Raw genomic sequence first — 27,243 nt, 5'->3', positions numbered from 1 at the left:
GCTTTTGGGGTGGTATGTGCAAAGCTGTGTAAAACACCTCCAAATCCTAGAACCGGAACTTCAGGCTGAGACAACCTGTTCGCAGCCGCTAGTGCCACCAGGTACCGGCCTGTCAACTGTCCGGTGTCCGACATTGCTGACTGGCCCGTCCAACGTATGCGGCGCTGCGGTTCGGACCCTGGACTGTCCGCTGACACAGCTGCATGACCTGCCCACTGTCCACTGCCCGGCGCTAATGTCCGAGCTGGTCATTGCCCATCTTTTGTTAATGTTATCTCATCAGATGTTCAACTAGATGGATAGTATACGAGGACTCCGATACACTAAATAATGTATTTGCTATGATCACTTCAAAGCTACGTTCAGTGCATGAATAAGTCACCTTGCAGGACAGCGGCAGCAGAGCCATGACGGGTTACCGTATACCAAGGTCAATGTCACGAAGCCAGCAGTGTGTATGAAGTCATGTCGTGCACCGTACAACACATCGGACCACCACCTGGCAACCCTCGACTGACCCCGAAACCGACACACCGAGCAAAACCACCATAAAACCGGGCAAGTGCTGGCGATTACGACTTGCCGGTCCCATACGAGCGAGCTTTATCACGCGGCTCATTGATTGCAGTCGACAATCAGGGTTCAGCTATGCGTGCCCCGAGGCAATGTTGGGCCGGTGGTCGTCGCACGGTCATGTAGTGTGGGCACCGCCCACTGACCCGGCGCATGGCGCGTTGGTTTGCTGGGGCTCACAGCGGAACTGGGTAAAGGGAGCTAATATGCATGGGACCAGTTGCGACTATGTATGACAGAAAACCGAAAAACGTCGCGCTCACATGTGAAGTTTATGAAACTGCCTTTTCATATGAGAAACAAACATTTAAAAAAAAAACCTTTTCCTTTGCTTTACCATTATGTTATACACATTACGTGCCATCAAAACATTTGATTTGGGCAACAGAGGGCTGTCATTGCTATTGCCACCTTAGTTGTAAAATGTATTGACCGTGTTTCTCTTCTCGTGAACATTTGTATAGTGTCTGGTCTGGCCGCAGTACGTGACCGGCGGGTCAGTCTGCCCGCAGGGGCGGTGACCATGGGCCTGGCAACCGGGAAAACGTCTGTCCGCAGGGGTGGTGACCACATGCCCGGCGGGACAGTCTGCGAATAGGGGCGGTGATCGGGTGCCCGGCGGGTCAGTCTGCTCGCAGGGGCGGTGAACGGGCGCGCCCGTGGCGACCGTGAGGTGTAGTGGCTGAGCGGCCGCGGCTGGGTGGTGTCGCCGGCCGGGAGCCGTGAGGAGCGAGTCGCGCAAGTCTGTGTCTCTTTTAGCATTGTTATTCATAGTTACTTCGTCTTGAGCTTAATGCCATCGGTTGAATCAGAAGAATGGCTTTGAAATTACAAACACTGGACGGCTGGACGACTCATGCAGCGCTGAAACTTTCAGCCAGGTAAAAGCCTGGAAGGTTGGGTTGAAGCTGGTGTATCATATCAGTGGCGGATCCAGGGGGCAAAATGGGCATTTGCCCCTCCCAAACGGCATAATTTTAACATTATCGCCTATGGACGAGACATGGAAAGAATCGATAAATTGTTATGGTTTGCCCCCCCCCCCCAAAAAAAAAAAAAACTTTGAGCTGGATCCGCCTCTGTATCATATTGTTTCCAGAGCAATGAGGGTTATGATTAAACTTAAAAACGCTAATCATCAATTTCCTGGTGCTTGTTCTCTTTCATTTCAACTGATCACGTTTCTTCGTATAAAAAAAGAATGGAGACAACAGATGTATCACATACGGCACACTACACCAGAGTCGTGATAATCCGATGGGGATTTCGGCGACTCGTCTCCGACCCGGAATCACCGCCTTCGTCACCTCCGGCCGGGTCGGTGACCTTTAGTCAGTGGACTTTCCGGTCGGGGGTGGTGACGGCGCAGTGGCACGGCTGTCCCGGTAGACAGGATGTTCCGTATGCACTGAAATATCAGCGCTTAGTGTCTGTGCTCCTGTCACTGATTAGTGGACATAAACTGGAGACTTGTTTTTGCAGGCTCATTATTGGGGAGCTAATATGCTTTGTCTCCAAAGGTTAAAATACATTTTACGATTTGACTTGCATGCCGTTTTCAGCAATGTGTTATCTCACCTCAAATCTGATGACGAAGCGTAAGCGAATAGCGTTCAAGCAAAGCCTAATACAATCGAAGTATCTTCCTCTTGATAAGGGTTGTATATCCTTCCAAATGAAGGCCTCTAAACATCTGTAGACCTGCTCTCAACTGATAGGACATTTAATGAAGATAATTACTATATAAAAGCGTTACGTTGGCGTGCTCCTTTTTATTTCTTGGGACCCAAAATTCAGCGGAAACTCGTTATCATCTCATTAAAATGTGAGAAATTACATTATTCTAAATGGTGGCTGTATCCAGACGACAATCGGCAGTACAGAAAAGCAATCATCCGCCATTTGACGTATAGAAATCTATAAGCCAATAATTTTAGATGCTAGCGGCAAGTTTTAGTTTAAAAATGGTCAGAGGTTTGTTCTCGCTGGGCTTCATTGTGACCCCCCTCCCCAAAGCAAGCACATTTTCATGTTTATTTTGACTGCAATGGCAGCATTTGTGTACGCTGATTTTGGCTTGCTAATAATCACTCAAATATGCAATCCGCCACCAACATTACCGATGTTTCCAGGTCAATAGGCGCCCTCATCCCTCACAGACACATGCCCACGCCCTTACTCAAACTGCTGTTTGGATGCGTCATCCACACTGCCACTCCCTGACCACGCAGGCACACATACAAACACACGTCACCGGTCGGGTCCTTGGGCCGGGGGGTCGGCAGACGGTGGCCGCGGGCCGCCGTTGGCGACGGTCGGTGCACGTGTCCCCTCCTTTGGGGGCATCGAGCCGCTGCCGACGGCGGGGGCACGGCTACTGGCGCAGCCCATATCGACCGGGCCAGGTCGGCGACGCGTCGCTGCCGACCTCAGTGGTCACAGGTGGGTGGTGCGAGCGAGCCGCAGCCCCGGGCCAGCCGCCGGCGGCGCCCCGGCCGGCCCGTCACCCGATCGGGGACCGTTCGGTGAGCGGACACCCCAGTGATGCCCAACGGCGATCGCAGAGTGTTGTCAGACGAGATGTGCCTGTGACATACACGGTGGCTGGTTGAGTGACGCGTCATTGTTCTGTGGCCGTGCTAAGGTCAGCACCGCAAGTCTGCTGTCAGGCGTTTCAAGTCATGCAGTAAGGTGCTTGTGACATCTAACATTTCTTATAAACTCTCCTCTGCTCTCTAGCTCCTTGCATCGAAAACCTCTTCCAGGCTCGAAGACTGCTCAGTTATTTCCTTCTTACTGCATTTCTCGAGTAAGCTCATAATCTCAAGCTAATTTACCGTCTCCTCTCGCCAAATCTCTCCTTACCTTCCCCGTTACCGTCTGAGTTCCGTCCCTGCCGTCGTGTCGGTGCTCTCGGTGATTTTCTTCTGCTGTAGCTCTGCCCAGCCGGTCGCTGGGCCCTCTGGAACTCGCCCCTGGAGCACGCACCAGGTCGACGGCCACGACGGCTTGACCCCATGCAGAACGGAGACCGACAGGTACGAACAGAAAGATGGCACTTGCATCACAAGGGGAGGATACAGATCTGAACTACAACAGATACAGAACAGATACGGAACTGTCTCAATTGTGTCCCGGTGATCACTAAAACTGTCTGGTTGTGCTTGTATTTGTGTAATATTTTTATTGGAAGGTGTATTGTAATAATACGAATAATGATAGATGAAGAAGAGGAGGTAGTTTACAAAGAAGACGGTATTCAAAGTTCAGACTTACAGTTAATTAAATTCCATTTTTATCCCTGTTAAGATATGTTTAAAGGGTTCATTTCATGCACAAACTTCTTCCATGAAAGAACCATAGATACAAAAGCCTTCAACTATTTCTTTTAAATGGTTGTTAAGTACTGCAAAGAAATATCACAACACTCACTTGCCAGCAATATTGAAATGTGTTCCTACGCCGAAGCCACGCATCGACACTTCTGTTTTTGATGTTATGTTGAACATATCCGGTCTGAACCAGATACAGATCAATGCGAATTGCGTCTGTTTGAAAGGCGCAGCAGTGGCGAGTAAATACCGGATAGGTCAGGTCGGTTTCGAGCCGGGTCAAACTAGAGTGGATTGCGGACATCGGCGCTGAAATACATTATCGTATCGAATTCAGCCTAGATGCCCCAGCAACGCAGTGCAGTGCAGCAAAAATGTCCCCGGTATATGTGAGTAGTTATGTATATCCCAGTAAAATGTCCCAGGTATATGTCCCAGTAAAATGTCCCAGGTATATGTACCAGTAAAATGTCCCGGGTATATGAATGTACCCAATCCGTGAGTAATGTCTAACAAAGCCAAAAGGTGACTAACAGCTTGCCCGGCGTCTAACAAACTCGGTCCATGAGTATTTCAGTCTATAAGGTGTATGACCCCTCTGAGACCACTCTGGCCCACTCTGTGTGGCTTCTGAGGCAATCCGAGAGGCACAGTACAACTCGTATCTAGCATGGTCCTTATATTGTTTCATGATGCTTTCGACCTATACCGAGGGTAGCCCGGTAACCTACATAGTTCGTAAAGTGTGTGACGCAGTTAATGAGGTTTCTGACCTCGTCTGGATTTATTGGACCAGTCATTCAGTTAATTGGCTCGGTCCATGGAAGCATGTAGGGACTGGCCCAGTACATCCGGTAGCTGACTCAGTCCAAGAAGTGGCTGACTTCTCTTATGACTTGTGTTTTAAAGTGACCTTTCTGCACCCTCTCGGTCGGCAGTCGGAGGCCACAATGACCCACACCCGTCCTCCGGAGCTGCTGGCTCTGAGGCCAGCCGCGCTCATCCGTCCCTCCGACGAGACGCCGACGGTGCAGCCCAACTACAACATGTTCTCGGAGAGCGTGCGCACGGTGACACCCAACGAGCTGCAGTGCTCTATGTTCTGCGGCGGCAAACGGTGCAAGTATGAGAGCGGCCGAGAGTGGAGTGAGAGCGAGATGGCCGTCGACGGCATCTACTCGCACTGGTGAGTTGGGAGGGGCAGGGGCTTTGGGAGAGTTGAGTGAATTGTGCTAGGGAGGTTAGCGATGGTTGTGGGAGCGGAAGGTGGTGGGATCGATGTCGCTGGATGTGAAGGTAATAGTTGGTGGCAATTATGAGAGAGGCCGGGGACAGCTCTGGATATTATGGGACTCAGAAATGTTTGAAACATAACTGCTAACGTTATCTGGGGGTTTGGATAAGATGTAAGATTGCATTTCGGAATCCATGGGAGCTTGTCTTTTTCATAAAGTTCCATGCGAAAGTCTATTATTTTTCCTGTTTGGAAAAGCGTCTTTCATAAAGCTCTGGCTTTAGTTCACGTCCAATTTTAATAGCTCTTATTTGATGGTTATTTATATCTCACATATCTCACAGCACGCTAACATTTTAAACGCAGAAAAATCCAGCCAGGACAAGCACAGCGTAAAAATGACATATACATACGTTGCAAGGAGTACCTATTTGTGAACCTGCCTCTTCACAGTTGGGGCAGCAGCTGTTATGTAAGTCCCTAAAGTTCACTGGCCCAAAGAGGTGCTGCTCCTCCACTGACCCATAGCAAAGTAAACAACCTGTTCTGCTCCTCACCATGTAATCGTGTCAGTAGCTCACCTGTTTTGACGATGAACTGGTCAACACAGAAAAAAGACAGCCAGCTCGAGCACAAAGCTTCACTCCAGAGCAGTCAGACTAGCCGTTCCTCAGCTTAGGCTACATCCTGCAGGAGCAGTCCAAGCGGATATGTTTCTTATCGTATAGCTGAATACCGTTTCAATCGGTATCTTTGACGCCTCCGACAATTGGGTTACGATTGACGACATGTGATGCAGAAACAATATAGCATGTGTAAAATTGTAAAAGCAAATGGCAGTTGGACTGGAGCCCTGCAACATGCACTTTCTGCGTTATCCAATCCACGACCCAAACACGTCAGCTCTTTATTTAACTCTCTAGTACGTAATTATCCGAAATCGAGCTCATCTTCCCTGAGATACGTCTATGCAGGCTTGCGCATCTAGTGCAAAGTTTATGGCATTGAGTGCGAAGCTTGGCCCCAATTTAGGCCTGACAGAGCTAAAAGTGACTGAACGTCAGCTTAACGGACTTAAACCAGGCTCAGCAAAGACAATCTTGTGTTTAAATGATAGCTTAAAGTACCGCGGTCGATGAGCGTAAGCTGTGCTTTGCGCTGTGCCCTCTAACACAACGCTTCAATAGTCATCGTGTCAAGTCATGTCCTCTCAAACTGTTGCTCTTCGTCTCTTGGTAGCATGGCTGGGCATTTGTTTGCAGACAAAACACCGGCATTCGATTGAGCCCCGCTACAGTCTCCTTATAGCGTTCTTAACCCAGGCCTTCGGTTATCGCTAACTTTTGCTTAGGGCTTAAGAAATTTAGATGACAAATTGTCTTTTAAATGAAAAGAGTGGTTTTCACCTTAATTGATGCCAATAACTTTTGGAGAGAAGATCTGTATTTTGAGCAAAGTTGATTACCAGACTTGTTCACACTTAAAACGTTCTTTTATTTTAATCAAAAGGAGAATTTATGTCACAGTCATGTTAGAAAAAGAAGCATTCCACTGTCAACTGTGCATTTCTTTATCAAAATTGGTATTACATCATACTTGACCATAGCGGTCACGACAGAAGTCTAGGAAGTTGTTATAAGTGAGAACGAGTTAAAAGTAGTGGTACGATAGATTGGGTAACCTTACACCGGATATGGCATGTCACGGATCTTGCAGATCACTAATGTTATTGGGTGTAGACATGTGTTAAGACAGTGTCTGCGATCGGGTAGCATTGCATCGCTTCAAAAGTTTTCACGGCTTATCAACAAGCTGATCATCACGCCTGGTTTGATCTACACCCGGATTCACCACGGAGGTGAATCGGTCAGAAACGGACACTTACTGAAGGTCGTTTCCAATGTTTCCACCTGTCTCTTTCCATTATTTTATTTCTACAGTGTCGCGTCAGTGCTTAGCGAATGAAACTCTTCTGCAGCGCAAAGGTCAGGGATGTTTGCAACGCAAGCATGTCTAAAGCTCGTCTGTGCTAACTATACATCTAATATTTTTTATTGGGTCTTTGGTTGTGTGGGTGGTTGACTGTAGGCCCAGGTGTCATGCTAAGCAGGGCTAGTTATGGATCACCATGAACGCTCGGACCGCCCTTGTCCGCGCCCATTTTACCAGCGATGTTTGTGTTTTATTTCAGGATCACGGACGACATTTTGGCGATGGCGAGGCCGAACACCAAGACAATCAGAGAAAAGAGCACAATCGAGCACTTCCGACGGTAAGCACCCCGGTCTATAAATGTGTGCATCCTTGTCACATCTGAATTTGTCTCTAAAGGCAAAGCTGGCCTGAGCAGTTTGCCAGCGAGTAGCGACTATTGTTAAGTTTTCCTCGAACTTGTAAGTAACTGTCCCTTGAACTGGTGGCCAAAGGTGGAATTGCATTGCAGCTGTTCAGTCGGGGATGGCCGAATGCCAGTGTCGGTCACAATTACCAACAGCCGTTAAACATCCTTTATTATACCTAGCCTACTTCGCCATTCCATCCAATCAAATCCCGGAGGCGGATTTCTCTTAATCATTTGGTGATTCTAAAACCCCAAGCCTGTCCACTGACGGAATCCATGGGATTCCCCGGTCTGTCCAGCCCGACATCCGGCTAGACTGGGGATCGCTCAACTGTGACAGAAGTGCGACGGAGACTGGTCGACAAGATATAAATTTATGGCGTACACGGATTCAGCATGACGTGTACGGGATGATCTGGCCAGCTCACATTCTTTCAGGTCATGTCAAACGTTATCTAATAAAGTCGTATCGATTTAACATATTTATTTTGGCGATTCAGGCAGAAGCAAAATTAGAGCGCTTAGTTTTGTGCAGAATAAAGTTGTGAACATTGGGCATTGGGGATGCATTAAAAAATGAACAAAGGTATTTTAATATATGTAGATGAGATAGGTGGCATTTGGATATGAACTTAGAACACCGTTATGTTCCCGCATAAGGCCAGTGTTTCAGCATATTTTCAATGTATCTGTATGAGATGCATATTGCCACTTTGAAGGGGCATCCGGTTTTGGTCGATTTGCTACGTCCGAAAGAAATGGAATAAGAATGAAGTTCCATTTGTTCTATTGCTCATAAAAGCAAACTTCTAATAAACTTTTCGTCTAATAAATTCACTTATATGTGATACTAAGCACGTCACTGCTTGAGTGGCCTGTAACCCCCAAGAGCTGGGGAAGACGAAGCATCCGATAGTCCAAGGCCAGTTTTGTTTTGTCGTTACAACAGTGGCGTGCCTGGTGGCTGGAAGGCCTCGTTTGCATAGTTTATTTGTGCCCGGGAAATTACCCATTTGCGTGCCATGCGTCCGTGTGGGATTACCACAGGCTCAGTAGTGCCCAATCAGGATTAAAAGGGTATGGTATGGCGTATACGGCCGCATGGGGTGCTGACATACATGATGGGTGAAATCCCTGTATTGATTAGATCTGGGCCGACCACAGTTATTGCGTAACATTGTCTTTATGTTATTAGGAGCTAACTTAATATAGAATGAGAACATTTTCTCACTTATCTTCAAATGCAGCTAATCTAGAAAAAAATTCATACCTAATACGTTACATTTCTAGCTACTAAAACGGATGAAAAATAGACCTTTGAAAAATGAGAAGATACCAGAGTCCATTGCGCAAGTGAAAAGAACACCCCGTTTTTTCTAGCAGCTTGAACAGCACCCCGCACCGTAAGCCTCAAAGGTCAGAGTACAGGGTAAAGTCTGGCCATCGATTCGGCACAGCCTTCAATATTCAATATTGCAAGGCAGCACTGGTGATATTGTGCTTTAGAGCGTAACTATCGGAAGCGCACCATCAAACCTGTTATGTACTTTATTATAAATTTAGTTCGAATGTTTGAATGGACGGATTGACAGAGCCGAGGCCCACGCTAAGCAGAGCTTGTTGCGTAGACCCCGACTCCTACCGCCCGATCGCGCAATTCCGGGTAACGGGGAGAATTTAGATGCCAAAGTTTAAAGGTAGTGTGCCAGCTTTCCTGGACCGTATGGAGGTAATGGCCCAGATAAGGAGAACCGGATTTTTAGAACTTATCCATACCTTCAAAACTCATGGAAACGTCTTAAATTCTTCAAATTTTGAGTACCCCAGTGCGAAATTCGCCCCAACGGGTTGTCGGTCGTACCCCAACCACATTTCACACCACTATGAACAATAAATGCACACACTGAAATCGCTATTACCGATAGGCTCATCCAATCAAGTTTCGATAAACCCGTTAATCATCATCTCCTGCGGTTTCGAACACGCCTGATAGGTGGTGCGGTAGACCGCGCCCAAAGCCAGGGCCCCGGTAACGTGAGGTAGCCGAGTCGGGGCAGCGTGCGCTGACCCAAGCCGGGGCCGCGCGTCCTCCCGGTGTCATGTGATAGCCCGGGGCTGCCCGCGGGGATGCGGTAGACCGCGCCCAAAGCCGCAGCCCCGGCTTGGGTCAGCGCACGCTGCCCCGACTCGGCTACCTCACGTTACCGGGACCCTAGCTTTGGGTGCGGCTTCTGCTCATACTTTGTGGAGCGGTGGTGGTGCGTCGGGCCGCGCGCTCTGACTTCGGCCAAGAAAAATGTGTCAGCTGATCATTGTCATTTCTGCCACTTTCATGTGGTGAGATGGGGTCATAACTTTAGAGACGGCTGTTTCATATCAGTTATTTTACATAAAATAATATTTCAAACCATAAATTAATGTTCGACAGCCAAATTAAAAGAAACAATACCAATACAGGCTTACAGTTTAAATTCGACATTGTGTTGTCTACGATTAGACAGCTGATAAATCATTCCCGTACGTCGTAACTCTATAATGACCTTTGCTTATTGTCACATGTGCGCCGCATTCGCGATTGTTGCCGACGCCTGTTTGCAGGTCAGCTCACTACAGTTGTTATACATATCGAAAAACCGATAAACTTTTAGGCGAAAAAAAACACACTATTTTAGGCCCATTTGTGATTTTTTTACGATATTAGGTAAAAACAGAAGCTTCTTATCCTAGGAAAAATAAATGGGAAATCATTGGAAGGTGGCACACTACCTTTAACGTGCCCTTCAAAGCCGGACACGGCCTGTCCCACTCAGCTGACTTCAACTGGCTGCGGCTGCTCCCGTCCCACCAACCGCAGACCATCCTCGTCAGAAGTTTCAAATATCGAGCGCCGGAGCGACTCGAACCCGGGCTCTCACTACCGGTAGTCCGTTGCTCTACCAACTGAGCTATACGGAACAGGCTTAGCACCAGGCATAAATGACTTGTAGCTTATCCATTATCCAATGTAACAAATTGGAAAGTTTCTTGGCGTTTATAAGCTGGTGAGCGGACTTGTTCCTGATAACGATAGACACAAAGAAGGTGCACCTAGAAATGTATTTCAATATTGTTTTTAAGCCGAGAATCGTTTTGCTTTAGAAACTAGAAGCAGCCTTCCACCTCTGGAACAGTTGTTGCCTTCCACCTGCAATGAAAACACCATGCGATTTTCTCGATTTCCATAACTGATGCTATCCATAACCAGCGCTAAGTAGCCGGTATAGTCTTGAAGTTGAATATGCTTGATGGAATATGTTTTGAGCTGATGGTGCATTGCCAAAAGCTTCGCGAAAAGATGTTTTCTTTTGAAATCGCAATTTATATTCATAAACCAAGAAACTCAAGAGAGATAGGCTATCATTCTTACAAGTACAACGATTGTAGATATATTCGCGGAGTACCCACAGGCCACACTGCATTTGTAAATTGCATGAACAGCGATCCCGGAGAAATGAGAACAACGGACGAGTAATTACGAGATTTATGCTCCAGATAATGTTGCGTGGATAACACAAGCTTTTCTTTTGGGCTGTGACCTTCAAAAAGCATCAAGATGGGAACCGCACCCATTTTTGTCCTTAGAACCTTGCAATAACCAGACTTACCCGCATATCTTTTTGTCCTAGTTGCGTGTGGTCTTGTGCTACTAACAAGTATATGCTCTTGTTAATCCGCCGGTTCCGGTATATCCTGAGGGCTAAACTGATTTCATGACGCACAAAAGGCTTGGATACATTTAGGTCAGGGGTTTCAAGGATATACTCACTGCAGTGTTGCCAGCCAGGCCAGGCCAGCATCAGTCATTATTAATCGATGAATCTCAGCATTAACCGTTGACGGGATTTTGGCTTTTGTAGAGCGACATTAAATTACAAACATTAGTGCACTGATTTCTTTACGATATGCCGTATTACTGTGCATATTTCTTTTTATTTTTATTTGCCAAATTCTTAATATAAAGAGATAATGCTTAAATGATTGCAAATGAAAAATTGTGATAAACTCTTAACAGACCAAGAAGTTTTGATGAGAAAGAAAAAAGATCAATTATGTTCAACCAAAAATAAAACATATTTACGACACTTTACGCTGCAGAACGATACTGGCGCAAATGTATACATTAGAGAGACTTATACATAGTTGAAATCTTCAGCGTCTTTAGGTGTCTCAGCATAAGACGTAAGCGTCTTTAATGCCCCATTATGTGGGTCAATGTCAACTTAGGTTGGGTAGGTATCAGATATGGGATATTTATGGTAATCAAGTAATCAGCATTTTTCTGTGATATGAGTGATTATGCAAATGACGCATAAAGTTGTGCAATTAGAGACAAGTCTAAGATAAAATGACGTATAAAGCCCATTCATCCTCGTGACCGCGTTTGTGAAACAAAAATGGGATTAAGGGAGGACAGTATGCACTATTGAAGCAATAACATCCACTACATACAGTTATCTCCCTCGCCATGTTTTATTCAACAGCTGGCCCTCGCCGGATCCATTGGCTTTCTACATACGCGCCGGCCGAGGGGGGTTGGTTGGTACGACCCCCCCCCCCCCACCGTTTCGCCCCTGATGGAGCTAGAGTGTGGCGGAAAAGCGTGTGCCTGCCGTTACTAGACGCAGCGACTGGTAACCAATTTTATGGTCTCAGGTCAATTGGTCATCTCTGAGGTCAGGTTAAGTGACCCAAGGCACAGGTTAAGTTTTTCATAAATAACTTCGCAAAAAACGGTCGTAGAGCCGCGATTTTGACATAATCGTGTTTTCCTTGTTCAGGTGCGTCGAATGGTATACTTTTTGTTCGGGTGAGGTCAACTTGAGGTGTTGACCTCAGGTCAAGGTCAGGTTAGCGCTCCCAGGTCACGAAGTTGGTCGTAGGATGTCATGCTGCATTAGCATATCATTCGATCCTGCAGGTCCTTGGTGGCTGAGTCCGTTGGTGGCTTTCCCGACTTGCTAGCTCAATTTTATCGGGAGTTATTGACGAAAAACTGACCCAAGTGACGTCATTACTAACATCACCCTGGGTCAGCGATGCAAAATTGAAGATTCGAACCATGCAAGGAGTGGAAAAAGATTCCGCGTGATTGTGATGGTTTGAGATTGTTCCCGGCGCTAGAATAGCAGTTTTCATTTTCCCCCAGTGACATAACCCTCCCCCTGGCACGGCCTTTTTCAAAACGCGGCCTGGCAGGGGAGGGAGTCGATGCGACCTCCCCCCCTGGCGTTTCGAAACTAAGCGTCGTAGTGCTTCGCAACCAAAACGATTGCTCTCAACGGGTACTCGCGATTGGTAGTAATAGTTTCGACCCTAGGTCAATATTTGACCCAGTTATGACAGGTCAAAGGTCAAATTTCAGGGAAAAGCTATAATTTTCCAAGTTACTTAGCCAATATTGGCAAATCTATGAAAGATAGCGACATGGAACTTTTACGGCCTTGTTTCTCAACAAATAAGCTACAAAATGATGTATAGTTGACCGCATTTCAGCATTACTGGCGTGACGTAGTCTCCGGGAACACGGGAGGTCATACCCACCGCCGACGAGGACGGTCCTAATTGACCTTGATTGACCTTGTTAAGGTCAAGGAACAGTTTTGAAGGCGTTTAGGTGAAAACTGAACCACGGATTCGGATTCAGGACCTCAAGAAACCCCACTAAACACAGCTCATATCACAGAAGTCATCGTGTGAACATGCGAGGTCATTGACCTTGGTTGACCCTAGAAAGGTCAATATTATACAATGCAAAGATTCACGTCCTGTCAAAATCTGACATAAACCACACGAAACAGTTTCGTTCTTGTCGATGAGGTCACGTCCAGTTACGCGGAATGTACGATTTCTGTCAAAAACGGTCGGAGGTTGAACCTTTTATGACGTCATAGCTCGGTGACCTAACATGACCCGAAAATAACGTTTTTATCAAAAGTTGCGCAAGGCCTGCCCCATATGCTATGGAAAATTTCAGCACGATACGCGTAATGGTTCGGTGCCCATCGCAAAAAAAAACTCAGGGAGGTCGCATGGACCCCCCCCCCCCCCCTCCCTTACAGGGCGAGGGATATAATGGTGAGGTCACGTGACCGACCTGACCTTATGTGACCTTTAGGAAAAATCCGAGATATGCAGGCTGTGAGACCTCTAGAAGATACTACATCCTGTAAATTTCATCTCCCTGTGAAAGTTCCTCTGGCGCTGAGGGCGTTGCGAAGTTGCGACATCTGAGGACCGTGCAGAGGTTCACTTATGACGTCATAGAGGGGCCTTACCTGACCTGGAAATGAGGCTGGTGTCAGAAGACACGTCTTGGATCAAAGGTCAGGTATACCAAGTTTCAGTCCTCTATCGCTGGCGTGCTTGGAGCTATCGCGAAAAAAAAACTAGGGGGCGGCACCCCCTCGGCCGACTATAGGGCTAGGGCATTACTACTGATGTTTGTCCCATGCAAAAGAATAGCGATACCTATTGCAGTTCTGACAGAATTTTAGTCAAAAGCACATAACTCGCATTATTTGGGGTTTATGCCAGTCATAGTCACAGTCATAGCCACAGTCTTTATCAAAAATAGGATGAAGTTAAGCTAATAATTAAATCGTTATAGATATATAGGTATTGCCGATTTCATGTACCTAACTCTTAGCTTAATAACTTCAAGAATTTCTACGATATTGCAGACTTTGCAGTGCATATATGATAAGTCAGTGCTAAGGGACACCGTCCGCCGAAATCAGCCCCATCCCAGTTGGGTGTCTGGTTTTCTGGTTAGCGGGGCCACAGCTCGTCTGACATATGTCTCCGGTTTGTCCGATAGGCACAGCCCGCCCGCTCACAGTCGCCGCCGATGGTATCGGAACAGATTAGGGACTAGGCTGCAACCGCCTCGTTTCTTTTCGTCTGACAATGTAACGGTGATAGATTAGCAAAAATCAGAGTGGGAGGGATTTAGTGCAAATGCATGGCTAAAACATGTCAAGGGTGTGTTCGAAACATTCATCATACATGTTTAATCTTGAAACAGGATGTTAAAAAGTTGATGTTTCCGCATAATGCGGCTGCCTAGTGCCTACTTATGCAATAAAAAGCCATGACCGATCACGATTTGCGAATATCTAGCCTTATACAACGTTTTTATTAAAAGCAATTAAATTTTTGATATTCGTTCTTCCGAATCATGCCTGATGAGCTTGGTTCAGGGACTAGCTGGCTCAGCTTAAATCGCCGAGTTTTAGGGCCTGACTCTTACACACGAATGTACGTAGGCATGTGCGTACGTAAGAAATAACGTAAACCGAAAATGGGCCTGTCTTACAATCATGATTATGTTCTATGAGCAAACAAATACAGAATATTTAGTCCTGAACCCATCCACAACTATTTCGTCTTAAGTAAGATAAACGTTAACTATATCACTCATCCCAACGTTTATACGTGTTGCGCCGTTGCAATTCTACGGTGTCTGTCTTGTTCTAGGCCGTGCTGCTCTGATGAGCAGCTTCAGAATGATATGGGTCCGCTGAGCTGCATTGATGTCTGTTCTCTGGCCTGACGCTTACCTCCAGTCGACTGTGCTATGGATTTGACCCGGAGTCCTTCATTCTCTCCCAAAAACTGACTCAACTATAGTGTCATACCATTTACCCTCTCCCAACGCTCATTTCCCATTTGCTTTCCCATCGCCACTCCCAAAGACTGACCTCCTCCCCATTTTCACGCCTTCCACGGATCACTGCACTGACCTGATGCTGACCTCTCTGCCCGCAGGCTGGGGATCCGGTCTTTGGTCAACCTTCAGCTACCCGGCGAGCACTCCCACTGTGGCACTATTGAACAGAGCGGCTTCACATACGACCCCAATATTTTCATGACCAATGACGGTATGTGGGTCGACTAAATGGCTTTCACGGTGATAGATCGATGATTCAACGAATAGCTTCAGTGGTCGCTATCATTTTTATATTGTTAGGATGCATGTATGACTCTTTTTAGTACTACTTTTGAGGTCGCTTTTCTGTGAAGTCGAATAGGCTGTTGCCATTTTGCTGCCGGCTTATTAAGTTCCCAAGTTTGGTGTGCAACTGGTATTTAATCCATCGGAAATCAGTTCACCGTTTAATTTTATTGGCAGCTCATCATCGCATCACACAATCATCAACTATCAATTTATAAGTGTCACGCAGGGCTAGCTACACGGAGGGTAGCGAGGTTCAATCCGAAAGAGTCCGTCACTTCATAATTTATTGGAGAAGGTGTAGAGATGTGGCAGTTGGCTTAGACATCTTCATGTGGAGAGTAAAATGTTTTTAACTTAATTAAGTGACATATCTGGAGCCAATTCCATGCGTAATATAATAGCCGTCCGCTAGACTTTGACCGCCATTCACCTTTGCTTTGACTTCACAAGCGCTCCATTTTGTTTCAGTGTTTTTCTACAATTTTGGATGGAAGGACTACGGCGAGCCGTCGCTAGCGGGCATTTTGGACATCACCAAAGTGCTGGCATTTGCACTCACCCAGGGAAAAGTGGCCATTCATTGCCATGCAGGTTAGCTGCGGGCTGGTGGTGATCCTGCCTGCTTTTGCTTTTTATAGAGAGATATCTCCATCAACCCAATGGTACCTACTCGTTACTCACATCACCGTAAAACCCAGCACATCAAAATTCACATCAACATTACAACTATCTGTAAATATCCGAACATCCGTCCCGTGAGTTGGGCCAATGGTGATACCAGTCCCACTTTACCATCCACTATAAGACCTTCCATATTTATACCACACCCTGCGCCGTTTCCAGCGTCCATTCTGCGGGCCAGCTGGTTAGCAGCAGGCACGCGGGACATCCGTCCAATTCGGGTTGTTTGTGCAGGGCGGTCGGTGCGCGCGCGGGCCCTTGTTGAGGTCCTTAGTGCTCGCCAGAGCTGGTGGGGTCGATAAATCGAAGTCGTTGGCGACTGGTGGTCGCCGCTGACCGTTTCTGCGACGCTGTGGCCCGTGAGCGTCATGCCACATACACAAATATATAGCCAGCAGTGGGACTGGGGAAAGCACCACCTGGCAATAAGGGCTATAAGCATGGCTTCTTTGTCACTAGGTGCTGATGCCTGCTGGACTTTTTTCGTTAAAAGAAAAGACATTCAAAATAGCGAGATATTAATATTTTACATGTCAGCGGCTGACATTTCCGATGTTATCTACGCTTGGATTACCTTGCAGTTATTTGCCACGCAACTGCGACGTGTTATAGTCCGCCAGCTATTGCGCCAGCTGACAGTCTCCTCCCGTAGGGCTGGGCCGGACGGGCGTCATCATCGCCTGCTACCTGGTCTACTGGCTCAGGGTGAAGGCCAACGACGCCATCCGCTACGTGAGGTTGAAGCGGCCGAACGCCGTGCAGACCAGGGGACAGATCCTGGCCGTGCAAGAGTTCGAGCAGTTCATCCTTCCACAGCTGGTCGTCTTCTCAAACAAGTACGTCCACAACTCAAAGCTCGTCTTCTCCAACAAGGTCTACATCTCACATATGTCCGTCTTCTCTAAACTCTCGTCTCTCAGAAGACCGTCTTTTCTAAAAAGGGGGTTACATCCGGAATCCGAAGAAGGAGCTTCAAATGATAATCAAACAGTACAGAAAGAGCAACAAACAAAAAAAAATATTAGAGAACATTCATTCATTCTCACTTCCGTAATACTGTTCAATTAATTTTACTCAGTGACCGTGGTTACATGGGTTACGAACTTACGGTTAAAGCGGAAAATATTTGTAGTGAATTTCGTGATACTGTTCTGCGTAAACCGTTCGTGACATCCATCAGCTCATCGCATCTTATTCAACATTAAAAGAAGCTATCGGGAAATAATTCGAAGATTTACGCACTTCTAATCCTTTTAGTGGCTCTAACAAAATGTCCTTGACAGTCAAGCGCCTCGCTATTTCGTTGAGCTGATTAACGTTTTACCGGAAACGTTTTGCCAAGAAGAGCTTATTTTCGAGTAACTGCCCATCGATCCAAGTGTATGCCTATAGGGCTAGCTTTCAAGGCCAGTTTTTATTCGCATTTAAGACTTCGCTCAATTATCTGATTCCATAAAATGTTTTTGAACATTGACTGCTAATTCTAGAGGTGACCGAATTTCTAACGTCTTTCTTATGACAATGGCGTAGGGAGCTGGTGAAGGACCGGGACAAGAAGAAGGAGCACCCGGAGTTCACACTGGCCCAGTGTCTGAGTCGCCAGAGGCACGTCCTGCACGGCTATGAGGCACGAGTGCTGCGACACATACCCAAGGTAAATACAATAAGCAAGCGCAACGAACATTCGGTCAGAGGTCCTAATACTTGTGTGTAGCTTAATTGTTTGTCGATATAGCAGTGTTACCGCGATGGCTGTGACGAAAATATGTAAAATAGCCCTTTAACTCAGCTGAAGAAATGTGAACTTCCATGTGAACAGCATGGTCACGGTGAGTTCTCCTTCCGTAAGAAGCATCAGCCTCCATCGGCTGACCTCCCCTCCCCAGCCCCTCCACTCCGCCACCAACAGCTGACCTCTCTCCCCTTTACTACCCCTCCACCCCCAGCTGGTATACGTTCTCTGTGAGCGGCTGGTGCGACTCTGCGAGCCCGTCTCCCGCTCGCGGTCCGGAGGTCTGTTCAGCGCGGCTCCCGACTACCGGGTCGGGTCGCCGAGCTTCACGGCGTTCTTCATCGCCGCCCGCCTGCAGGGGGAGACGGCCAGCACTCTCAGCTACTCGCAAATGAGCACGATGCCCGTCACCAGCCCGTCCGACTCGCCCGTGCCTCACGGTGAGATATGACGGGGGGCTATGTCTCACGACCTGAGACGCGACGGTGACCGTGTCTCACAGCGAGACATAGCATTTCTCACGATGAGACATGCAATGGATACACCGAGAAAACGTTCCTCATGGTAAGACACAGTGGCAATTCTTTAGGGTAAAACACAACCGATAAGGCGGCTGGCGGAAAGACCTTGTTTCAAGATCAGCGAGAGCCCATGCCTTGAGGAAGAGGCCGAATGGGCTCATGCCGCAAGGTAAGACACTCCGGCAGGAGCCATTCCTCACATCGTCAAAGTGCCGATGGAGATCCTGTAGATCCTATACAGCAGTCCCGTTTCGGTGAGACAACGCCGCCATGGAAGCGTGCGTGACATCGTGGCGAGGGCATGCTGCTGGCGCGCGTGTGGGAGTCACGAAACGAACGGTATGCAGAGTCACGAGTGACGATTAGCTGCAGATCGATGAGATTTGTATGGGCACTCTGAACCGGGTGGTGGTATTAGAACATAGATTGAGCCACGATTATCGCTCGGTATTGAGGGCAATCACAGGAGCTTACTGCGAAAGAGCGAGGTCCACTTAACCGCAGCACTGGAAAAAAGAACTGCTGGCAATAGGTCACATGCTGGAATCATCTAATGAAAAGGTCGTTGATTTCTTCACCTTGCCAGTTGCTAATTAAGATGGCTTTCGCCTTTTTATATATGGCGTGATTAACCTGTTTATTGTCCACCGATTTTTTCACCTGTTTTAGTCGATGCATTTAGATAAGTGACAAGCTGCAAATTCAGAAGCACTGATGCAAGGATTTCTAGATTAAAGCTGTGATGGGCTGAAAATCCAGTTCCATGTCTATGTAGCTAAATTATTTTGAAGCATCTATTTCATCTTCAAAATGCCATTGTTCGCTGAGCAGCCATGCACTTGTTGCAAAGATATATTTTATCGCAAATCAAACCGATTGCAGCTATAGCAGGGGCTCCAAATACTAATCGGTTGGTAGATAATTTTGACGATTATTGCAAACTCATTCCCTCGCCACACGGTCGAACCTCACTGAGAACACTACACACATTGAGTTGGTATATGATGTGAGACTTCGATCTCACACCAGAATATGACACAATTCACACACAACATCGTGTCGTCCCGTTCACCTGTCAAACCAAACCCCCTTTGTGACTTAAAATGTGACGGCCTAACTGTCCTTGTCGCGGTCACTTTTTATCCTCTTTTGGTGACTAACACCAACATGAACTGTTAATCTCATTCGAACACGTCTGTACAAGGGCGAGCCGGCATCACCTTGGGCGAAATCCGCCCATCTCCGCATGGGCGAACCGCTCACTAGCGTATCAGGCGTTTTCTGCTGCGTCGGTGTCGCAGAAGTATGAATGTTATGTAATGAAAATTATTTTACTGTTTTAGCGCATAAAGATAGTCGCTGATGCGAAGCGCGGCATTTGGCTTGAGATCAGTGGGGTATTTCCCCCGTGTTTAATTTGTGCAAATAATGGTGTTTTCTCCAGAAGTTTCCTTCAGTTTGTGGTTCAAGTCTGTAAACGCCAAACGTAGCCTCAATCTTCAGGCACAATGCTCTTAACGCTGGTAATTCGTCCGTTGCTTAAGAAACTATCGTTCGGTGATTGTCGTTTACAAGACATAACGTAATAGCATCACCTCAACACTCGCCACTGAAACACACTGCCCCAATTGACACTTCTCGGTTCCGCGCAGGTTCGGACAGTTTGAACGGCTCCCGGCTCGGGTCGACTGTGGATGACACCAGTCTGGACTCGGTGCTCGATGACGGCATCCACAACCAGAGTCTGGCGCAGAACGACGTCTACCACGAGATGATGTCGCAGGTGGACCTCCGCAAGGCGGCCGAGGACGAACAGATCCAGGTGGGGAGGCCGCTGCTGCGGGCATGAGACGGCTAGCTGACTGCGGGAAAGCGGATATATGCAGGTTTTCAGGACAGATGGCTCTGAAATATGTAGGCTCTGTAATGTATTTTATCGATATGTGCGTTTGTGTTTCCTGAATTGTTTTGAGCCAGAAACCCGCATGACGCCGTTGTCCTTATGTCGCTGTAAACTCAGCGCTTGGCTTCAACCTGCATTGACCTGACCCCACCTGACCTGACCTGACGGTATCTATATCCTATACTTTCAGAGGGTACCGGTGACCGCCATTTACGACGCGCTGCTGGTGGACCACGCCCTCCTCGGTCCCGAGTTCAACAAACGCATCAAGAGCTTCCGATTGGAGCTCAACATCCGCCAGTCAGCCTGGGAGAAGCTCGGCACCGAGACGGACCTCAAGGTTCTCACTGGTGAGCAGCGGAATAAGGTGCTTACCGGCAGGTGTAAGCGGGCTCTTTGGGCGAGTTTGGAATGGATGACGTTATAACACGGCTTATTTTGACACTTGAAATCTCATTTGCGAAATATCATCATAAATTTGCGAAATATCGTCATAAATTTGCAGATTCATGCCTGGGAATCTGGGCATCGCACCGCGATGCCCAGTGCAATGCCTTTAGACGGTACGATTCCCACTCTCCAGTGCAGTGTCTATGAGAGTTGCGGCCCCATTGCAGTGTCTATGAGAGGTGCCGCCCCAGTGCAGTGTCTATGGGAGGAGCGGCTCCAGTAGCGTCTATGAGGGCGGCACAGTGCCGCAGGAGTGTGTCTCGGTAGCGTGCCGCCACTCGCGGCAGGGACGTGTTTTATTCACTGGATATCGACCGGTCAATGGCGACTTTCCGGGTACATTACCGCTCGGGGTGGTTTCACGACCAATTCCTCGCTGATGCTGTATGATGAACCATTTGCATAAATTATGTCAAAGGCACCGTAATTTATTGCTGCCTCGTAGCTGCGTCGTGAGCTACAGGAATTGGATTGGTTCCATTGCGCAGCGGATAAGTGAAAAGACTGGTGAGAACACCACTAGACTGGCTTTGGTTGGGTCTATCTTGGGTCGGTTGGGTGGGACAACGATCGCAGCTCCGATCAGTCCCCACTTCATAGTTCATATCGTGATAGGTTGCAAGTCATTGACAGGTCACCGGTTAATGACCAATTACAGATCTGTGACAGATCACAGAACAACAGGTATACATGTCGGTCACCGCTCACCGGTCTGTAACAGGTTATCGCGTGCTGACGTGCTTATGGAACCAGGCCTAGATTCTGACCAGGCCTGATCCCTATATTCCGGTGAGGTCGAGCACCTTCTCGTAGTCAGAAATTTCACTTCCCTTACCCTGAAGCCTACTTGTAATGACGTCTGAGAAAACGACATGGTTTCACAAATAGCACCGCTCCCTCGACCAGAGATGATTAAGGCAGCTTGTTTTGATCATTTGTTTATTTTGCTTGGACATTGGGTATAAGGTTGACGCACTTAAAAGACTAATTCACTCATTTGTCACTGGCAGGTTTACTATTTACTTGGCTGGAGCACCTCAAGACACCGATACTGGACAAGGAATACCTAACATACATAGTGCTGGCGCCTGGAAAAATTGACTACTGCTTCACCAAGCAGGACAAGGTATGTTCGCAACGCTGGAACGTCGTGAAAAGTCTATCTTTACCGCTATTGGTTCTGTCAATTATCACAGGCCACATCCTCGATATATGTATACCGGGTGGCCCAGAAAAAACGTTCTCAACTTTAAAAATCAGCATTTCTCAGAAAGTCATAAAGACACAACATTGAAACTTCCGATAGTCAATGCGGCATATATTTTCAGTACCTTCATTGTATTATTTTTATGTTATTCGGGCAATTACTTTTTGAATGGTTCGTGTTTCTAGCATGCCATGTAAAAATTACTTTTTTGCTCAGATGTTTACTAAAAAAATGTGAGTGAACGGGCCACTTCCATCTCGGCCACGGCCTGCAGCCATGACTGCTACTGGCAACTAGCCTCACCGATGGTTCAGGCCTTAGGGTGGCACATTCCCTCTAGCTTTTTTCCTTATTCGGTCGATTTACTGTTTGATCTTCTTTAAGGGAGGGCAATCAGCAGTAACCCATGCACCGTGCCACTCCTGCTCGAAACAGGACTCAGTGTTGAAACGAATGGCATCCATTGAAACCATTTTGGCTCAGTATTTGAATATTCGGCACATAAGTGGGACAAAAATATTTAAAATAACAACACACGAGCTGGTTTCATTCACGTGTTCCATTTTTCTATTTTTTCCTAACATGGTACGTCTAAGCCAATCATCACTACCGTCCAACATCGGCAAAAAAAGCAAAAACGTCTTACTTAATTCAACATAAGATTGCTGGCTTGAAAATGATGATAGAGTGTTATAATTTGGCATACCAATGCGCAAAGAAATGACGCAAACTTGATGAGAATTTTGGCTCGTTATTTGCACTCAAATTTGAGATATAGGCCTCCAAAGTTCGGAAGTTTTTTGGGGGGGGCCACCCGGTATAATATCTTCATCCTCTGCAGTCTGCGCTCATGTCAGAAAAAAAGCTTCACCAGTGTTTAAAAAAAAAGTTTCAAAACACCACCAACGACCGACAGTTTCGATTGCTTCCTAGCGGAATAAGACGTGGAAACAAAACCGCAGAAACAAGAAGATACTGTTGTCTAGCAGATTGCAAATGACCCAAGTCATGCGTTATTAATTAGGATGTCGTATCTGCATCTGATATGACGACTATAAGAGGGCCCATAATTTCACAAAGAATATCATAAATTTGTAGAAGGCAGTTTTATTTCCTGGAGTCCTTCAAAATGTTATCGGCTGATCTCATTTCGTCCCAGCTAAGTAGGTACAATACCTACATCTCATGAAGCATTATTTTATTTGTGCATCAGACATAAATTCATCAACTACCGTGTTTATTGCTTGCATCACTGGCTCGTTACTACTCACATTGCTAATGATGTGTCCGGCGCCCGCTGCGCATACCACAATGCAATGACATTGAACTTGCGCGCAATTAAGCCTCCGTTTTTATGGCGCAGGACGTACTTGCTCGCTGCAAGTGCATGATCAGCTATAAATCAGCCACCGGACATGCGGTTACTGAGACAGCTGGCAGTGAAGTCTGGTCTCAGTTGCGGGATACGCGGCTCGCAGATCGGGTGTGAGTTGCGGGACACAAATCTAAAGTTGATTGTGCGTTGCAGGACACCCGGTTCACGGTGGAGTACCTGGTGCGGTTCATATCGCGCCTGCAGCCGCTGACGCCCGACCAGCAGAAGAGCCTGCTCTTGCGAGTTGCGGCAGCCCTCACCCAGCAGGGGGTTCCCGTGGAGGGAACTCTGAAGCCTGCAGGTAAGCACCGAGCACGCGCTCCTCCGTGTCTGAGTCATAACGGTGATGGAATATAGCCACTCTGGCACAAAGAAAAGATCGAAGTAGAAGAGTGCGAAAAACGTTTAACAGATATGCCGTACGCTTACAGCCGCTAGAGTTTAGTGTTCTCGGCCGAAAACGTGTAGAAAATGTACTGGATGGGCTGTTTTATGCGTTATTCCTTGTAAAATGTACTTAAAACACCCACTAATGGACAAATGGGTTAGGCATGATAATTGTTAGCCAAAACTTTGGTTAGTGTAATTTGTTGATGCCTGGGTTTGGTCGATCTTGTTATCGTTGTCTATTTCGCTTAACGGGACGAAAATCTGGTTCTGAAATCATCGGGTTATTTGGAACAAACGGCACTCATTCGACATTTTTCAAATCTGGTTAATTCCCGAAGATCCTAACCTCACGTTTATCTTTACCGCTGTCGCAATTACTAATTTATACCGACAGATCTATATCAGCCCGAGAGGATAAGTACCTAACTAACTGTCGTCCTGTTTCGCTCGAAAGAACCGCACCTTGCATTTCCAATGACGTGACTGGAATCTTCTTAGAATTCCTAAAAATATCGTTGGTAACCAGTCTCAATGCGAGATTATTGTAGTCGTATCATTTGTGACGAATATTTACATGCCGTTTAACGACAGCCGCTTCGTGCATGACGTTTTGTATAATAAAACACCTATCTGCGGCAGGTAAGGGCTACTCCAAGATGCGAGAGGGCACTCTGCGAAAGCTGACCGAGTTCATGGAGACACTTCTGGAGCTGGTTAGTCTGGAGACGGCCCGGCCGGGCACGCACGTGCCGGCCCGGTCGCTGGACGACGAGCCGTCGGCGCACGGCAAACACTCCAGTCTGGCGCGGGCCACGCTCACACACTCGCACTCGGAGGAGACCGCCGCCAGCCGGCGGATGCGGCCGCTGCACACACCCCACAGCTCGGCCAGCAGCTCGAGCCACTCGCCCTCGCCCACCGCCGACGAAACTCTTCAGGAGCAGCCACCGCGCGCGTCGTCGTCAGGAAATGATCCCTGAGTGTGGCACTGTCAGAGCGCGAGCGCGGGCGCGGGGCGCACGGAGTAGCCCTGAGACGTAGACCACTTGGTCTGTGCCTGAGAGACAATCGGGTAAAGTGAGAACGGATTAACAGCGATAAAACTGTACCGTGCTGGGATTCGAACTCGACTTTCCGTCCTAAGAGCCGTCCGATGTGTCGCGCTAGCGGTACGTATCGCCACAATCCAAATGTGATTTTGGTATCTATATAGGCGTGCCAGAGATACTACAGAGTGCATGCAGGATCGTTAGGCATCCGTATAAATACTGGGCCAGTCACGGTGGTCGCCGGGGGTCTACAGCTCGCTGATCCGCTTCGACAAAGGGCCGAGCTCAGTTGTGACGGCACTCAACACGGAGCCAGAGTGAACGTGCCTAGTATACCGCCGGGTCTTCAGTATGATATGCAAAGTGCTTCTTCATTATTAACGGATGAACACTGTTATCTTTGGTGCATTAAGTACGCTGTTTTTCATATGGATCTGCCAATGCTTACGATTGATTGGTTTCATAGGGGTACCTATTCCCGGATGTTATGCTTGGAGACGTTATCGTTTTTGCGTTTCAAGCGTTTTAGCGACTTACAAGGAAGTCAGTGCTGCTCGAGAACTTTATTGTCCGATATTGTTTGACTGTAAAATATCGGCAGACAGTACTTACGGATTTCATTTAAGATTTGCTATAGATAAAACGTCACCCTGCGAAAGATTAGTGAGCTCTTTTCAATTGCCGCTCTCTTATTTAAGATTTCAGGTCATGCAACGAAAGATAAATGGTTCGACATAAATCATTGGTATTGTTATGAAAAACTTTAACTTCAGACGCAGTAGGTATACCTATCCACAAAAAAACATTTTCGAATGCTGAAATTATGTTAGATTATACCTATGAATATTTTCTAAACTCTGAAATTACAGCTCATAAATAACACAAACCTTATAAAATGCCAAAATATTTAGCTCAGATGCATTGTATGTATCAGCCTTTATTAATGTCGACATAATTCACGCATTTTTTATCAAGCTCCTGTAGAGATTCAGAGTTATGACCTCCAGTGCTTGATTGAGAGTTGAATGAAATGTTGCGAGAAGCGCCTATAGTGCATCGACGATCGGGCGACGGAAGGGATTCGCGCAGTATTTACTCGAGAATATAGCTGTGAAACGCTGCTTTTCAGTTCATATCAATGCTACACTCCAGATGGCAGATGTTCTTGTGTTGCTGATGTTAAACCATTGCAGTTGTTCTACTTTGATACACTTTTGCTACGTTTGCCTTAATAATTCATGCCAACTCTGCAAAACGGACAATCGTTCCGTAGACTCATGTCGTAGTGGCTTTAGTTATGCATGAGTATTGACTAAGCTATTTCATGGACTATGGAGCGTCTTATGCAATCGAATCGAATTGTGTTATGAAATAGTTATGTCATGCCGACTTCTAGTCCATTCTTGCAGGAGGCAAAAGGAGTACCTAGATCTGACTATACTGTGCATACAAATTTGAGTTATTAGGGTGTGCAGTATTGAAATGAGCGTAAATTGTATGTGACATTGCCTAAATAGGTACGTCTTCGCTAGATGGGCTGGAAGCGTTAAATCATTCGTGTCTGTTTTTGGAAAAATGTCGTTGTTTTAATGAATGACAGCAGTAAATCCTGAAATCACAATGGTCAGGTAACAACCTCAAGTCCAAATTGACGCATCTTTGCGGCAGAACCTTCAATTTCATGACTGTTTACGAGCTATTCAAGCCATTTTCTCCAAGGGAAAATAGTTTGGTACGCCCTAGGTACTTACTTATCCATATATCTAGTTCTAGGTTTTAACTTAAAATTTACTTCAGTTCCTATCCTTCTATCTCCCTATAGCTATGCAATAGGTATGCTATAAGTTTATTATTAGCGCCATATCTCCCAATGACAGCCGTCATTGATATCATCCCAAGATTGCCCAAGAGCTAGATATAAGAGAAACTAGCCACCGAGAGACCTTTGTTGAGCTGAGCTAAGTCATGAGCAATTAAGCATTGCATTGCGGTTGGCGGGCGGTTGACAGCGCAGCTGGTGGGCCGTGCGGCGTTTCGTCTCTGCCTGTATAGATCGGACGGACAATGGCCAGGCCACCTTTTGCCCTTTTCACTTGGGCCTGCTGCGGTAGCCAGTGCCTACCTGTGCTCAGAAGCCCGAGGATTAGACGGCACATTGTTCGTTGTTATGTACGTACCTAATAATAAAAAACGTGCGGATGTCGTGTGTTTCTATCGTGGGATCATCAAATGTTGGGTATTACCTAAATAAAGCATGCTTGACAAGCAACGTTTCGATAGGCGGTAGTTGTGTGGAAGTACCTAATTTGGTAAACACCATCTCTCTTGGCGTTGATGAGCATTGCATATGTATATTCAGGATTGGATATAATATAATCTTAATACACATATAGTGGCGGGCAGCGGCGGAACACCTTTAATTCAAGGGAAGGGAGGGGGGGGGGGGGGCACTGCCGACT

The 27,243-nt window shown here is 46.9% G+C and overlaps 1 protein-coding gene across 6 annotated transcripts; it reads left to right on the top strand.

Annotated features, from left to right (window-relative positions):
• Positions 1–1,126: 1,126 nt before the first annotated feature.
• On the top strand, positions 1,127–26,983 carry LOC122394163 (protein tyrosine phosphatase domain-containing protein 1-like). Of its 6 annotated transcripts, none has more exons than XM_043390851.1 (14): positions 1,127–1,454; positions 3,510–3,611; positions 4,844–5,091; positions 7,331–7,411; positions 15,287–15,399; positions 15,945–16,067; positions 16,810–16,993; positions 17,688–17,811; positions 18,104–18,329; positions 20,063–20,232; positions 20,504–20,663; positions 21,774–21,889; positions 23,499–23,646; positions 24,375–26,983. In XM_043390851.1, exons 2-14 carry the CDS (start codon positions 3,591–3,593, stop codon positions 24,713–24,715), a joined length of 2,055 nt encoding a protein of 684 aa, XP_043246786.1. In that variant the 5' UTR covers positions 1,127–1,454; positions 3,510–3,590; the 3' UTR covers positions 24,716–26,983. The 6 variants fall into 6 exon arrangements, with proteins under 6 accessions (XP_043246786.1, XP_043246784.1, XP_043246785.1 ...); XM_043390849.1 differs by having other exon boundaries at positions 1,246–1,315; XM_043390850.1 differs by having other exon boundaries at positions 1,254–1,315; positions 3,313–3,611.
• Positions 26,984–27,243: the final 260 nt, after the last annotated feature.

Source organism: Amphibalanus amphitrite, unplaced genomic scaffold (assembly GCF_019059575.1).
Source record: "Amphibalanus amphitrite isolate SeventyFive unplaced genomic scaffold, NRLGWU_Aamphi_draft 000577F_arrow, whole genome shotgun sequence".
Classification (NCBI taxonomy): domain Eukaryota; kingdom Metazoa; phylum Arthropoda; class Thecostraca; order Balanomorpha; family Balanidae; genus Amphibalanus; species Amphibalanus amphitrite.
The sequence above is the reverse complement of the archived record's forward strand: the minus strand, read 5'-3'. Positions and strand labels throughout refer to the sequence as shown.

What these genes read in the sequence shown, in the direction of transcription:
- LOC122394163 (XM_043390851.1), top strand. Translation starts at nt 3,591, where the DNA reads ATGCAGAACGGAGACCGACAG. An exon ending in CGACTCGCCCGTGCCTCACG is followed by an intron (nt 18,330 to 20,062) that starts GTGAGATATGAC and finishes GGTTCCGCGCAG; the next exon opens with GTTCGGACAGTTTGAACGGC. An exon ending in CCGAGGACGAACAGATCCAG is followed by an intron (nt 20,233 to 20,503) that starts GTGGGGAGGCCG and finishes CTATACTTTCAG; the next exon opens with AGGGTACCGGTGACCGCCAT.